Source organism: Rhipicephalus sanguineus, chromosome 2, assembly GCF_013339695.2.
Source record: "Rhipicephalus sanguineus isolate Rsan-2018 chromosome 2, BIME_Rsan_1.4, whole genome shotgun sequence".
Lineage (NCBI taxonomy): Eukaryota > Metazoa > Arthropoda > Arachnida > Ixodida > Ixodidae > Rhipicephalus > Rhipicephalus sanguineus.
The window spans coordinates 226,105,571-226,120,426 of record NC_051177.1 but is presented as its reverse complement, the minus strand read 5'-3'; the positions used below and the strand labels follow the sequence as shown (position 1 = coordinate 226,120,426).

Genomic DNA, 14,856 nt, shown 5'->3' with positions numbered 1-14,856 from the left:
AGCTTGGTTCCTTGCTCAGGGGGGACTGCGGCAGCTTGGCAGCGGCGTCTTTAAAGGAACACTAAAGAGAAACAATGAATTGGTTTAGATTGATAAAGTGTGCTCGGAGAACTTTTGTGTAGTTTATTTCACCACCCTAGGTTTATTATTCGACGAGAAAACCAAGTTCAAAGTTTCATTTTTAAATTTCGCGCCGAACTTTGTAATTCGTGACGTAAAAGACTTCAAAGAGCATTTAACGTATTTTGGCGCCACTGGCTCGACGAAATTTCCACAAACTCGTTATGTCAAGTCTCTGGCCCCCTCAGAGGACAATGTACTTCGATTTAACCGATTAGGAACTACGTAGACTCAAGTAGGCGCCGTTAAAAAAATATGTGACGTCACGGCAAACGGTGCGGGAATTCCAAGGTGACGTCGCCACCTGTATTTTCTTTTTGCGCGTTTTCTCGCTTATTAAGCGTGGTGTTTTTGGTATCGTGGAAGACTACTTTACTAATGCGAGAAAAATCGTTTTGCTCTTTAGTGTCCCTTTAAGGCACTCTCGCGGCGGTTAATGACCCCACGCATTACCGCGGAGCGTAGCCCATGCGCATACACACTGGGGGGAGAGTTCCGAGGGAACGGTTGATGTTTTGAGTGGTTCGCTGAACGTGCCACGACTGCAGTAGTAATCTCCTCCTCCACTTGGTTTCACTTTCAAGGATGGCCGTTCCGTTGAAGTCTATTTTGTGGTCAAACGTCTCGGCGTGCTCGGCGACGGCGCTGCGCTCTTTGTTGAATTTCCGGACGTCGTTGACGTGTTGCCTAATTCGTTCGGGGAAGTTTTTGGTCTCGCCGATGTACGACAAAGGGCAATCGGCGCACGGTATTTTGTAAACGACGCCGGGCGCCCTGTCCTTTGTTGGTCGGTCTTTCGGGCGGGGAAGGAAGCGGCCCAGCGTTCCCTGCAGAGCTTGCAAACTTGCAAGGTAGCTCGAAATGGGTGGCAGATTAGTTCTCCTCCGTAAAAATAGACGGTTCGAGGAAGCTTCTCCCCATAGAAAGTGAGGTCTGTGCTCTTTGTGCCTATCATTCTGGCTTGCACAAGTTCGACGCCTTGTGTGCGTATGCGAAGATGAGTCATTAGAGTTTCCATAGACGTGTTGGGTTGAATGTCATGCACCACTCCACGAGTGCCTCTTCTCCCGTAGCCACATAGGCGCGCACCGGGTGCGGTTTGCCGTTGATGGCAAGTTGTTGGAGCTTCCGAACGAGTTAAGCCACTTCAGAGTACTTAGTGGATAATATGGCAATATTGGAGCCTCGGTTGATACGCAGAATGAACGTCTCATCAGGCTTCGATGATTACTCTAGCGAGTGCAGGAGCAGTAATCGCTTTCAACGACAGGCCTTGGTGCGGTCGTATGACAATTTTATAATCACCTTTAGGCAGTGGAGGGAGTTTCTGTCCTCGCGGTTCCATATTTTGAGTTAACCATTTGCTTTTGCTGGGCCTGAAGCGCGGCAAGGTTGCGGCGTTTCTGGGCTTGTTTCATTGCGTTGGGGAAGCGTTTGACTGAGCTGCCAGTCCGCTCCATCGGCGTCGTGAGGATCGGATGATTTATCACTCACCAAGGCGTGGTCGTTGGCGTTCGTTCGGCCCATCGGTGTGTTAGCGCCGTTTTCTGCACGGGCGTCGGTTGTTTCAGTCACCGCGTCTCCATCCACGTTGTCGTCCATGCCTTGGCTCAGCTGGAGACGCTCCGAGCTGTAGCGCCTGTTCAGCGACAGCTGAACAGGCGTTAAGGTTAACAGGCCATCAGCTGTGGTCGGGGCGGTTGTGGTGGCAGTTTCACGATGTCTTCGTCCAGGTCTTCGGATTCACTATCGTTAGACTCCAGGAAACTTCCCGATTATACTAAGCAACTTTCCGGACGTTATTATGAGATATCCGCCGGAAAAATTTGTAGCGGGCGTTGATGCCGGTGATCGCGATAATTTTTATTCGTGTGCGCATACCAATTCGTATGCAGAGGCGCTCGGCGCATATGCGGCCAACATGCCTCACATTATCTCCGGCGTACCGCGGGAGATACGCAGCCACGCCCCTTTGTGTTGTCGCTTTCGAAGCCTGTTTTTCATGGAAAATAAACTAGTTCTTGTCCCAAACGTCAAGGAGTGTAGGTGTCTTCTTTTCGCTCCTCCGTGGGGCGAGTACGCTACAAAGTGGTGACAGGCGACGTTTGAAAAAACAGCAGCCATGTCAGACAAGGAAGGCACTTCAAGCTCATCCACAACCAACGCCTCGGAGTTAAAGCTTCCTCATTTCGGGCCCAAAAACCCCAGGGTGTGGTTCAGGCCCGCTTCCAGCTTCGACGCATCACATCGCAGGAGTCGAAATGCCTCCAAGTCGTTGCAGCACTGCCACCTGACATCGCTGACGCCGTAGACGATGTGCTCGCCTCCACTCCTTCGGAGAACCCCTACGACGAAACGCACCGTCCTGAAACGTCTTGAGGTGTCCGAACAGAGCAGGCTGCAACAACTCCTGTCTCATGAAGAGCTCGGTGACCACCGTCCCTCGCAACTACTCCACCGAATGTGTCAGCTGCTGGGCCAAGAAGCCTCAGAGGAGCGTCAACAGCCATTGCTTCGCGAGTTGTTTTTGCAGAGACTGCCACAGTCAACACGTATGATATTCGCTGGCTCGGACAACGTGGCTCTCGAGCGTCTGGCTCCACTCGCCTACCGCATCACCGACTGCAACGAGGCATCAAAAATGTCTATCGCTACAGCGGGGAGGTCAGAACATGCAGACCGGTTAGGTCGCTTAGAGGACAGAGTTGACCGACTGGCTGCAGCAGTTGAAAACCTCGCCCTGTCCAACAAACACCGGCCTGCACGGCATCGTTCGCCGTCCAGTGCTGGAAGCCCGCAGCACCGCGGCCACTCAAGCGAGGCAGAGCAAAGCGTCTGCTGGTATCACCGCCGTTTCAGAGAGCAAGCCACTCGCTGCACCCAACCATGCTCGTGGACGGTAAACGCGCCGGCCAGTCGCTAACGGCGGAATGCGACACGGGCCATCGCTCAAGCCGCCTCTTCTTCGTTGTCGACCGCATCACCGGCACACGCCTCTTTGTCGATACCGGAGCTGAGCTATCCTACCAGCAACAGCTCAACATCACCGAGGTGGCAAGTCCATTTCCAGCTTAATTGCAGTCAATAATACTGTTATTGCGTCATATGGAGTTCAGTCAATGACGATAGACATCGGACTCAGACGCACACATCGATGGCTCTTCGTTGTGGCCGACGTCAGAATGGCCATCCTGGGAGCGGACTTTCTGAGCCACTTCAATCTTGACGTTAGCGCTCGCGATCGTCGTCTCAAGGATAACGTCACTTCGCTCGCTGTTCTCGGACTGAAGTCTGACCTGTCCTCATGCGGCATTTGCACTTTCAACTCAGAGTCAAACTTTCAAAAGATTCTGGCTGAATTCCCTGAAATCACCAAACCTCGGAACACCGAACTCCCAATCAAACACCAGGTGACGCATCACATTGTCACCACCGGACCGCCCGTCACCGCTAGACTTAGGAGACTCGCTGGACAAAGACACGAAGTCGCCCGCCGTGAGTTCGACCACATGCTCCAGCTCGGCATTATTCGACCTTCTTCTATCAACTGGTCTTCTGCGCTGCAGACTGGCTGCAAACAAGAGCCTGGAGACTGGCGGCCCTGTGGTGATTATCGGGCACTCAATGCTGTGATAACGGCAGACAAATATCCTCTCCCTCACATCCATGATTTCAGCGCTCGCCTCGCGGGAACGACCATCTTCACTAAGCTGGATCTGATGGCCGCTTATCACCAGATTCCAGTAGAACGAAGCGATATCCCAAAGATGGTCTTGACAACGCCTTTCGGCCTCTTTCAATTTGTTCGTATGCCCTACGGACTCAAGAACGCGGCACAAACGTTCGAGCGTTTCATGAATGAGGTCACTCGCGGAATGCTCTTTGTCTTCGTCTACTTAGACGACGGTCGCCAACAAAACGCCGGAAGAGCACGAAAATCACCTGCGGCTCCTCTTCAAGCGACTTGACGAGCACGGTCGGGTTTTGAAGCCCCAAAAGTGCATGTTTGGTGTTGAAGCACTAGATTTCCTAGGTCATCGAATCACGTCCTGCAAGGCATCTTGCCGCTCGAATCACGGGTACAAGCAGTTAGGGAGTTTCCTACACCTACCTCTTTCCGCAAGTTGCGCGAGTTTCTCGGGCTGATCAACTTCCATAGGCGCTTCATCCCATCCTGTACACGCAATCTACAGCCGCTAACTGACTTGCTGCGCCGGGACGCCAAGAAAACGCCCGAGTTTCACTGGTCAGCGGAACACGAAAAAGCCTTCCAGGACGCCAAAACTCAGCTTGCCTCCGCAACACTTCTGATGCACCCGCTTTCGGACTCGCCAACACGACTCATGGTTGACGCTTCAACGATGGCAGTGGGAGCAGTGTCGCAACAATACGACAGCAAGGACTGGAGACCGATGGGTTTCTTTTCTAAACGTCTGAAACAGACGGAAGTGCGCTACAGCACCTTTGGAAGAGAGATGCTGGCCATTTATTGCTCCGTAAAGCATTTCCGTTTCTTCCTAGAAGGTCGCACTTTCAACATTTTAACGGGCCACAAGCCGCTGAGATATGCCTTCAAGAACAAGAGCTCCTCATTTTCGGAAAGAGAACTGCGCCAACTTTCTTTCATTTACGAATTTTCCACGGACAGCCGCTACATAGCGGGGATCGAAAATCAAGCAGCCGAAGCACTCTCCCGCATCGACACCGTTTCAGCGTCCGTCGACTTTGATACATTAGCCGCCGCCCAGCGGAAGACCCAGAGCTAACCGAGATGCGGCAGAATCCACTGTCACTTGTGCTCGAAGAGATCCCGCTACCATACACAACGACTATGGTCGCATGCGACACATCGCAGAAATCTCCAAGACCCTTCGTTCCCGTCCAGTTTCGGCGTGCAGTGTTTGACAGCCTTCACGACCTCAGCCACCCAGGAATCCGCGCGACGAAGAGGCTCGTCACGGACCGCTTTGTGTGTCCAGGCATTAACGCCGACATTCGACGCTGGGCGAAGACGTGCCGAATATGTGAAGCAGTCAAGGTTACTCGGCACACGCGCACAGCACTCCAAGCATTTCGGCCACCAGAATGTCGTTTCGACCACGTGCACTTGGACTTGGGGGACCTCTTCCGCCTTCCCAGGGTTACAGATACCTGCTCACATGTGTCGACCGATACTCACGGTGGCCTGAGGCAACGCCGATTCTGGACATCGCAGCCGTGACCGTCGCACAAGCGTTTGTGGCCACATGAGTTTCACGCTATGGCTGCCCACTGCGCATAAGAACCGACCGTGGACGACAATTTCAGAGCAACCTATTCTCTGCGCTGGCAAGGCTTCTGGGAACACGGCTCCAGTACAACACGGCTTACCACCCAGCGAGCAATGGAATGGTGGAGCGGCTACACCGTCAGCTGAAGGCATCTCTAACGGCCAAATTGGATCCATAGAGAGCACTGGGTGGAGAAGCTCCCTCTCGTTCTTCTGGGCCTGCGTACCGCGATAAAAGAAGACCTCGGATTCAGTGCAGCAGAAATGCTGTACGACTCTGCAATCCGACTACCGGGAGAATTCTTTGGTGAGAAACCAGGCACTACGCTGACACCTTCAGAACATATGGGAAGGCTACATTCCTGGTTGGAGCACCTGCAACCGAACGCGCTACGAGTCAGCCGCAACCAAAGAGTGTTTTCGTTCCCAGACATGAATGCAGCAACCCATGTGTTCGTGCGACGGGACACAGTGAAAGCGCCGTTGACTCCTGCGTACGACGGGCCCTTCCGTGTGCTGTCGCGGTCGCACAGAACTGTGACCATTCGTGTTCGCAACTGGGAGGACGTCGTTTCTCTCGACCGCGTGAAACCGGCTCACCTCATGGCCTAACTCGCACATTTGCTTGTTTTTTCCCCCCTGGCTCCGCGGTCTAAGGGGGGGGGGGGTGCTCTTGTAGCAGGCGTTGATGCCGGTGATCGCGATAGTTTTTATTTGTGTGCGCATACCAATTCGTATGCAGAGGCGCACGCCGCATACGCGGCCAACATTCCTCACGTTATCTCCGGCGTGCCACGGGAGATACGCAGCCACGCTCCTTTTGTGTTGTCGCTTTCGAAGCCTGTTTTTCTTGGAAAATAAACTAGTTCTTGTCCCAAACTTCAAGGAGTGTAGGTTTCTTCGTTCCTCCGTGGGGCGAGTACGCTACAGATTCAATAATACAGAGCGTGAAGTCAGGACATCTTGCCTGCTCCGCGCCCCCTAGCGTTCTCCTACGAAAGAACTCATGGTCATGGTTCGAAAGCCTTGTGGAGTCAGTCGCGCTGCTGTCCCCCCAAGACGTTTTTTTTTTCTTTTGAGTGGCGCCGTGCTCGCGCGCGTGGCTAGCGTTTCTGCGCCGTAGGTAGGCAGGCAAACACAGTGCCGGCAGCGCCACCGGGTGCGTCTTTCAACGCGTGGGGAAAAAATGCTAAAATTACTTCCTGACCCGAAGGAAACCTGCAAAAAATGCATAAACACAGTTTTAATTTATACATATTTGTTTTCAAGCAATATATGTCTACTACCTGCGAGTGTTTTTTGCTTCTACCAGTAGCTTGAACCACATCGCTGTTGGGTGATGCTAGCGATCATACTTTCACGACTTTCAGAGCCAAATTAAAAATATAACTCCTTTTTTATTGGACAAAAGCATGCTCGTCACTCAGGCACGTAGGCAAGGGGGGGGGCCCGGGGGGCCCGCCCCCCCCCCCCCCGAAATTCGTCCAGCCTTCTATATTCCCGGGCAACTTTTTTTTTTTTCTTTTTGCCATGGAAAGACTTTCTTTCGAACAATTAGGCCTTGGGCCCCCCCCCCCCCCCCCCCGAAAAAAATCCTGGCTACGTGCCTGTCGTCACTGCCGATGTGACAATCAGTCTTATCAATTTCACCACATTCGGAGAATTCTGCGCTAAATGCAGTTCCTCTACTGTGAAACCTGAGAAGTGCGTAGCACTGGCACCCAGCCATTACAATTACATGTTTTTGTAAAGTAACAGCCATAGTGAAAATAGTGGTCCAGTCACTCAAGCTGGAAATTGCACAAATGGGCGAGGGATTGAGCCAATGCATCGTAACACTAGAACGCGAAAAAGAACAAGCTCGTAAGAAGCCAAAATACCCGGTCCGCGAATCCCAGATTCAAGAAACTCTCGGTAGTCACAATGGCGGGGACAAATAAGCAAAATTCGAAACAACACCAGTACATCAAGATTTGGCAATGGAATTGTCACTGTATTCAACGAAAAAGACAGAATCTCACACAGCTGTGCTCACAATTGGAACCGGACATCATTGCTCTTCAAGAAACTGAAGCAAAGAAAATTCACGTCAGGGGGCACCATACTCACATCGCTGATGGCAAAACCAGAATGGCAATTCTTTCCAGGAAAAGCATCACCACCCAACATCACATCGTCCTACATCGCATCGAACATACCCTCATTGAAATTGTGCCTGAGAGAAAAACGCAGCAAAGCCTCTTTGTTCTAAATATATATAGCCCTCCACGAGATCACCTAAAAGATCTCGACAGATTCCGTTGTGAAGTGAAAAATATAGCTAAGGGAAACAAGCTGATGGTAGTGGGAGATGTTAACGCACCTCGTGTAGCCTGGGGCTACACTTTTACCCTAAGGAAAGGAGAGGATGTTCACAATGCAGCTCAGCATCATTAATTGACCCTGCTCAACGACCCTCAAGTACCTACGCGCATCGGAAATAGCGTATGCAGAAACACAAGCCCTGATCTTACCTTCATTCATGGAATCAAGAAATACGAATGGAGTTGCCTGGACGAAACCTTAGGTAGCGATCATCACATAGTACAAACAGTCATACCGCATCAAAAAAACCAGGATACGGAGTGGAACAGCAAAAATTACAGAGTGGCAAGCACACCTGCCCCAGTCGATTCCCCATGAAATCAAGGATAAAATACATGTGTGTAGAATACCTAGGAACAGTGCTGGGCAGTATCGAAGATACATGTATCTTAGATACTATCTTAGATACTCTATGGGTATCTTGTATCTGTATCGCGATACATCTCGAACGCCGAGTATCTGTATCTGTATTTCTGATACATTCGATAATGTATCGTGTATCTGTGTATCGGTTGTGTTGCGATAACTTCTATCGCAACAGAACCGTGCGAAACAATAATCGCTGGCCAAGCTGGGCTTCTCAAGCTGCTACTAGTGCCACTAAGCCATCTGAATAAGTCTAAAGGCAGTGACGCTATTTTATACCTCTGTCACACGGCCACCACCGAACTCCATTTCACTCCGTTCGGCATTTATCTCCCTGATGGAGCATTACGAGAATGGAGTTGTGGCCGTGCTACACGGCTAGCGCAAGCTTTCGACGGGAGCCGCATGGGGCAGAAACGGCGCTGCGACACATGATCGAAACGTCCCATTTTTCACGTATGTAGTAACCTTTAAAGCAACGTAGACGTGTTTTTTTTGTGTGTGACATGTAATCAAATAAAATAAAAGCTAGAAAGTGTGCGATATGTTATTGCAAGACTTGTGTTCTCCAAGCACGGAGAAGTTGAAAGCAATGCTGGCCACACTGCGCGCTTGTTTTGGTGAGCCACGAGTGGTTGTGTGGTGAGCGAACGTAGGTGAGCGTGTCTGGTTCACTGTGGTCGTGCGTTGTGAAATTGTGTGTGTTCGCGTCTCTAGGCTGGTAGGATGAGTGACGAAGCTGAGGACATGAAAAAGAAGGTCGCGCTTGCCATGGCCGCACTAACAGATACCGAAGTGGAGCTGGAAGCCTCGGCCGGCAAAGTACGCGCTATCAAGCGCCAAATAATCGCGAACAGCTGTTTGGTTGCTGCGATGGCATCATCTTCTTTCCGCGGACCAAGGGAAGCGTGGGCGTACGCTCGGCATGGTCGGTGGTTTGAGGAAACTCTACCAAACCTTGGGGAACAGAATTTCCGCCAGTCCTTTCGAGTGTCGCAAACGACATTCAAATACCTGGTCGACGTTTGCCGACCCACGATGGAGCGCCAGACTACCAATATGCGTGAAGCCATTCCGGTCAACAAGAGGGTCGCCGTAGCCCTCTATAAATTGTGTTCGTCAGCCGAGGACAGAACTATTGCAAATTTATTCGACATGGGGAGGTCCACGGTCAACATAATTTACCGCGAGTTTTGTGAAGCCGTAGTGGACTCGCTTGAAGAACGGTGGGTGAGAATGCCTACTCCAAGTGAAATGGAGGATCACATCAAAGAATTCCAACTTACTCTCGGGTTTCCACAAGGTGTGGGCGCTCTGGACGGGTGCCATTTCCCGGTTTCCCCTCCAAAAGAATACGCCAGCGACTACTATAATTATAAAGGCTGGTAAGTGCACGAATGAATGGTCAGCGTTGCCACAATTAGGACAATAGGTTATAGAGCTAAGTTTGATCAGATGCGACATTAAGCCACAGAAATATAGTCTAGCGGCGCTTGCCGAGAGCAAATTTGGCAACACATAATTACAGGACAGTGCTATCGACGTCGTACTCTAGAATTAAGCAGCTGTGTAGTGTACAATTTGCATGCACTGGTACATCTATGTCTGCAAGTACTATTTATTAGGTATGGTGCAGGGTGCAGCATTACGCATTTGCTATCATGACCAGCCCTTGAACACTGGCTTATTTTTTGTTATGGGGATTGTTTCAGCATTCCACAATGAATCGAGAATATAGCTTGTTCGATTATGGTAATCAGTTCTGTGCTTGACAGTGATAGCGAGATCTGTGGGACAATGCGAATGCTTAAAGGGCATCAGCAAAAGCGACACTACGTAATCACATGAGGGAATCTTTGCTTTGTGGGTGCTTTCTATTCGGAGCTTTGGGGCATTAACATCAATTTCAAAACAACCACACCTGACAAAAAATTAAATACAAAGAATACCATGTATTCAGAGCTTGCTGTGGGTTTTTACCTAGCACTGTCTTCATAGAAATGAAGTATCTAGACATGAAAGCTATGCTGGATTCAGCTTACATTGTACATACCTGAGATGTTCCTGTTAACTGTATTTGGTTTGGCATACTACTAAGAATGCACTATTCATTGCTATCTGGTGCTGCTACTCCATTTCCTACAAGACACGCGTTACCATAGGTGCCGCTATCCAGTTTTTTTGCCGTGGACAATTGATATTGATACTGCATTGTATTCCAGGTACAGTGTGATACTACTCGCACTGGTGGACCACAACTACATGTTCCGGTTTATCAACGTTGGGTCACCAGGAAGATGCCATGATGCACATGTGTATCATCAATCAAGCCTGTCGCGCCTGATTGAAGGACCCACCTTCAGGACGCCAAAAACCACATTGGGCAACGTTGCTGTGCCACCACTGGTACTTTGTGATCAGGCGTTTCCCCTCACACCGAATTTAATGAAGCCATTTGCCAGCACAAGCTGTTCTGAGGAGCAGAAACATTTCAACTACCAATTATCAAAATCGCGCAGAATAGTGGAAAATGCCTTTGGACGGCTTAAAGCCCGTTTCAGGTTCATAATGAAGCGGATGGAGTGCGACATCAGCCATGCGCCGATTATTATAAGGGCATGCTGTGTGCTCAACAATATTTGCGAGCACTACAATGACACTGTGCCGCAGCAATGGATCAATGAAGTACAGCTGCATGATGCAGTATTTCAGCAACCAGCGCACACCACAGATGCACACGTTGCGACTGGCAAGAACATCCGAGCTGCACTTGCCATGCACTTACGTCAACAGATGGCCCAATAGCCAAGACATGACATGAAGAAGTTCCATTGGTTGGTTTTCATTTATTAAAAAACCCGGACATCAGGTCCACCAACTTCTCCTGTGCCTTCACTTGGCGCTCTCGTAAAACTTGGTCAGCTTTGGTGGCATCCTCTAGAGCAGCTATCAGCTTGCTCTGCTGCTCCAGCAGGGTGTTCCGAAATGTCTCTGTGGCCGACACCCTCTTCCGTTTTGCCGGACGGCGCTTCTGTTGAGTGGTCTGTGCCTCTGCAATGCTACTTGCTTGTGGTACACTCTGTGCGGTGGCGATCACTTTGCTGTCATTGGAAGGCTGTGGCATATCTGGCCGTTCTTCTGCACATGTGCCTGCCTCCATGCTTGAAATGATCTGAAATGAATAAAAAAATGCTATTTAAGCAACCCATGTACAACTGGCTCTTTTCAGGAACAAGTTGTGACGACATTCTTACACACACGTTAAACCACAGTGATAATCTTCTAGACGAAACAACCTTTCGTCTTCTATTTCTTCAGCACGCCACTCTGATCGCATTCTCATAGTGTGAATCCGACTAGCAACTTTTAGAGCAGTAGTTCTCAGACCTTTGATCCTTTTAAATACTGAACAGTTGTAGTCACATGAGAAAGTGCCTGCCATTGTTGCAAATGGTTAGCTGTACACACACACCAACATATGCCGTTCATGAAGTGATGGGTGTCCAGTTTTTCATAGTTCTTTTGCAAAATGTGTATATAAAAAGTAATTTCGGCACTCATGAAAAACGCGGAAAATCTAGATCTCAGTGCGTATGTTCCATAAAGGGTAAAAGCATAATGCATGTTTGTACTGCTTACCATCTCAACAGTTTCATTTGTAGAGCAAGGGCTCTCCTGAATGAGAGAGCGATCATTTGCAGGCAATGATCCTAAAAACCTGTGGATCTCCGAGAAGAATGGCCAGGGAGATGGTGAGGACCCTGTTGTATGTTGTCGCGACTCCCTCCTAGAAGCACAGAAAGCAACGATTACAACTGGGAGAATCGTGTATACTATACAAATGGTAGATGCCAAACTACTTCACAAAGCCTTGTAAGGTGTCGAGACATGCTGAGATATATATGCAAAACACACTAGCTCATTCGATTTACACTGTTACTTCGATATAATTGTTGATGTGATCATGTCACTTTCTTTAAGAACGGAGACTGAAGATTTGGGTACCCAAAGTGCATTGAGTTGGCAGCTCAAGTACTAAAGACAAAGACCAGAATTGTGGCAACAGCAGTTATCCGGAGACCACTGCTGTCGCCCAGTTTCGGAGAATATTGAAAACTCCGCGAATACAATTTCGAAGCCTACTCAAGAGAGCCGAAAACATACGGTGAACATATTCAGAAAAAGGTAGTTCAGTGCACAGAAGTTTTACAATCTGAAGACGTGCCCACTCACTTTACCGTAGCAAAACGGCGCGCCTCGTATTATTGCACTGCACGACAGTGTTGCTCATAGATCAACACTCGGTCCTCGTGCAAGCGCTGACACGGCGACTTCCCCCCACAACACCCGCCAATGCAGCCGGCATTCGCTCCAGCTCGGCTACCGCGCAGAGGTACGATATGCAGGCAGCTCCTAATTTGGCACGATCCGTCTAAGCAATGGATAAGGCCGCACGACGCTATCTATAACGCCCCGCGAATAAAATTTTAACGACTCCGCGCGCTCGTATGGTGATGTTCATTTATGTATCACTGTATATAAAGGCACTACATTCGGAATCGTGCCAAACTTTGGCTTTCTCCTTGCGCCCCAGTATGCATTCACCGATTAGTGCAAGTTGCTCACCTGTATCTTTGTGTCAGGTTGTCTATTTTCGTCTGCACCTGTCGGCGAGTCCTGACGATGCCGTTCTGCGCAAGGGCTACGACGATTGCATCGTACACCCTTGCATTGTGTTTCTCGCCGCGGAGCTGCGGCAAGTGGTCTTCCCAAAGTCTGATTAGCACCCAGGTCTCCGCCTCGGTCCACATTGACCGCGGCTGTGCAGACGCGCTACCTTTGTGATCCTCGGCTGACGGTCCGAGCGACGGGGCCGACGAGGTGCTGGGGTTGCACATCTCTGCTGTACTGTGCACGTGCGTGTGCCGCGTGTGCCTCGCACATGTATAAATAAACAATATGGCGCTACGCTTGCCGGTGGCGGCATGGCGAAGCGTTGGTGTAGAGGGTACAGGTGCTGATGGCCCTAAATATGAAATTAAAACTTACACTACGTGGTGTATAATGCTACGCCGAACAGAAGTATAGAGTTAAAATTTATATTTGAGCTTATTGAGACGATTTTGTTAGCGCGGTCTTCTTCGCAGCAGTCACTATCTGGGAACGAGAGTACTCCATCGAGCCGAAATGGGCATAAGCGAACTTCCTCCACCAAAAGCTCCATTTAACTTCCTCAGCGAAATGGTGACCGTGTGACATGAACCCCATCTCCCTCGAGGAAAAGACGAGGGAGTTAAACGGAGTTCACGGGTGCCCGTGTGACAGGGGTATTATTTTTACGCCAGAGTCATCCAGTGAGGGTAGAAGATCAAGAAGACAAGCACGCGGACATCTACGCCCAGCCCACGTACCTTTTGTTTTCTCGATTTCTTTTCCTTTTATTTGCGCCAATGCCGCGACGCTTGCTCTTAGCCGCGGTCCTGCGCCACGTACTCCACTGCGTGCGGCGTCTATCGCGCAAATTGTAATGTTGTTACAGTGTCGTTATTGAAGATTCTCTTGCGTATTGCTCCGTAGCGAAATGTGATGCGCGCAAGAATGGGGTTGCTTTGCATCGAGTGGATTATACATATCAGCGAGTTGAAGGATCTCGTGTATGTAAGCTTTACTTGCAGCAGCACTGGTACTGATGCTAGATCTAATAGAGCAAGCGTTTACCTAACAGAAAATCTCTTGGCATACCGTATTTTTCACTTCCATCTAAATTTTTCAAAGAATTTATGAAATCATAATTTGATTATTAGCACAAGTGCTTTCTTAGCTGTCATTTTGCATCACATACATTACCAGGTCTCTGCACTGTTTCTCCGGTCTGGTCACTGCAGTATGTCTTTTGTAACGCGCTCCGCCCCAAAAAAGACTGCTGCTTTATTCTTCTAACTATCTGCTTTATTTCTACTACTGTTTACACATTCACACGTTGCCAAGGCAATTTTGAAACAAATATATTATTATGTGGGCGTGCCATGAGTATACAGAACAAAATATTCTGCTTACCGCTTAAGAAGATAGCGAAATTGAGTTTGCATAATAATAATGGAAATAATTAAGAGCCATCTTAAAGATGTTAGGAAGGGGACTCGAGAAACGTTGTTTTACTGAATGCTGCGTTTTACTCATGAGCGTCCCAACGAGCCGTTTCAGGCAATTTTCCATAGGCACTGAATTTTCTATTGTTTCGACAGGTTCGCTGAGGATACTTCATGCTCATAGCTGTTAAAGGGGCCCTCTAACACTCTTCAACCCCCCATTTTTTACTCGTGGATTGCGTAGACTGAAGTACGGACGAACTAGTGCAGCAAGAACGGCAGCGATAGCGGCACGCAGTACGAAGTTATTCAATTTAGAAAATCCAAAATACAAGAAAAAAAATGCCTGCCCTCAACTCGATTTTCGCGGGGTCACGTGACCACATTTCACTCTCTGCTGTGACGTCGGATGGCGCTCCAATGAAATGGGCTGAAAGCTCTTACGTAGGGAAGCTCGCACACCATTGTTGCTTCTCCTTTCCAACGTATTGTTGACGTCGTTGCCATAGTAACAAACGTGGTTCCTCCTGACTTGTCAGAACTTGAGCGGGCGCTACTGCTTCGTAGCGAGGCTGGGGAGGCTTTGTCTACTGTTCCTTACAACGACATTCCATGTCATTCCCTCTTCTCATTCTGAGAAGGGAATTT

General features: G+C 49.3%; 3 protein-coding genes across 5 annotated transcripts in view; 2 read left to right on the top strand and 1 right to left on the bottom strand.

Annotated features, from left to right (window-relative positions):
- The window catches only part of LOC119384136 (synembryn-A), a 545,950-nt gene that overhangs the window by 258,965 nt on the left and 272,129 nt on the right, over nucleotides 1-14,856 (top strand). The gene's annotated exons all lie outside the window — the stretch shown is intronic.
- On the top strand, nucleotides 8,771-11,182 carry LOC119384138 (uncharacterized). The gene is made up of 2 exons (XM_037652430.2): nucleotides 8,771-9,504; nucleotides 10,342-11,182. The coding sequence occupies exons 1-2, from the start codon at nucleotides 8,846-8,848 to the stop codon at nucleotides 10,922-10,924; spliced, it is 1,242 nt and encodes a 413-aa protein (XP_037508358.1). The 5' UTR covers nucleotides 8,771-8,845; the 3' UTR covers nucleotides 10,925-11,182.
- LOC119384139 (myb/SANT-like DNA-binding domain-containing protein 1) lies at nucleotides 11,213-12,945 on the bottom strand. The gene is made up of 2 exons (XM_037652431.2): nucleotides 12,746-12,945; nucleotides 11,213-11,291 (listed from the first exon to the last, which is right to left on the bottom strand). Exons 1-2 carry the CDS (start codon nucleotides 12,928-12,930, stop codon nucleotides 11,213-11,215), a joined length of 264 nt encoding a protein of 87 aa, XP_037508359.1. The 5' UTR covers nucleotides 12,931-12,945.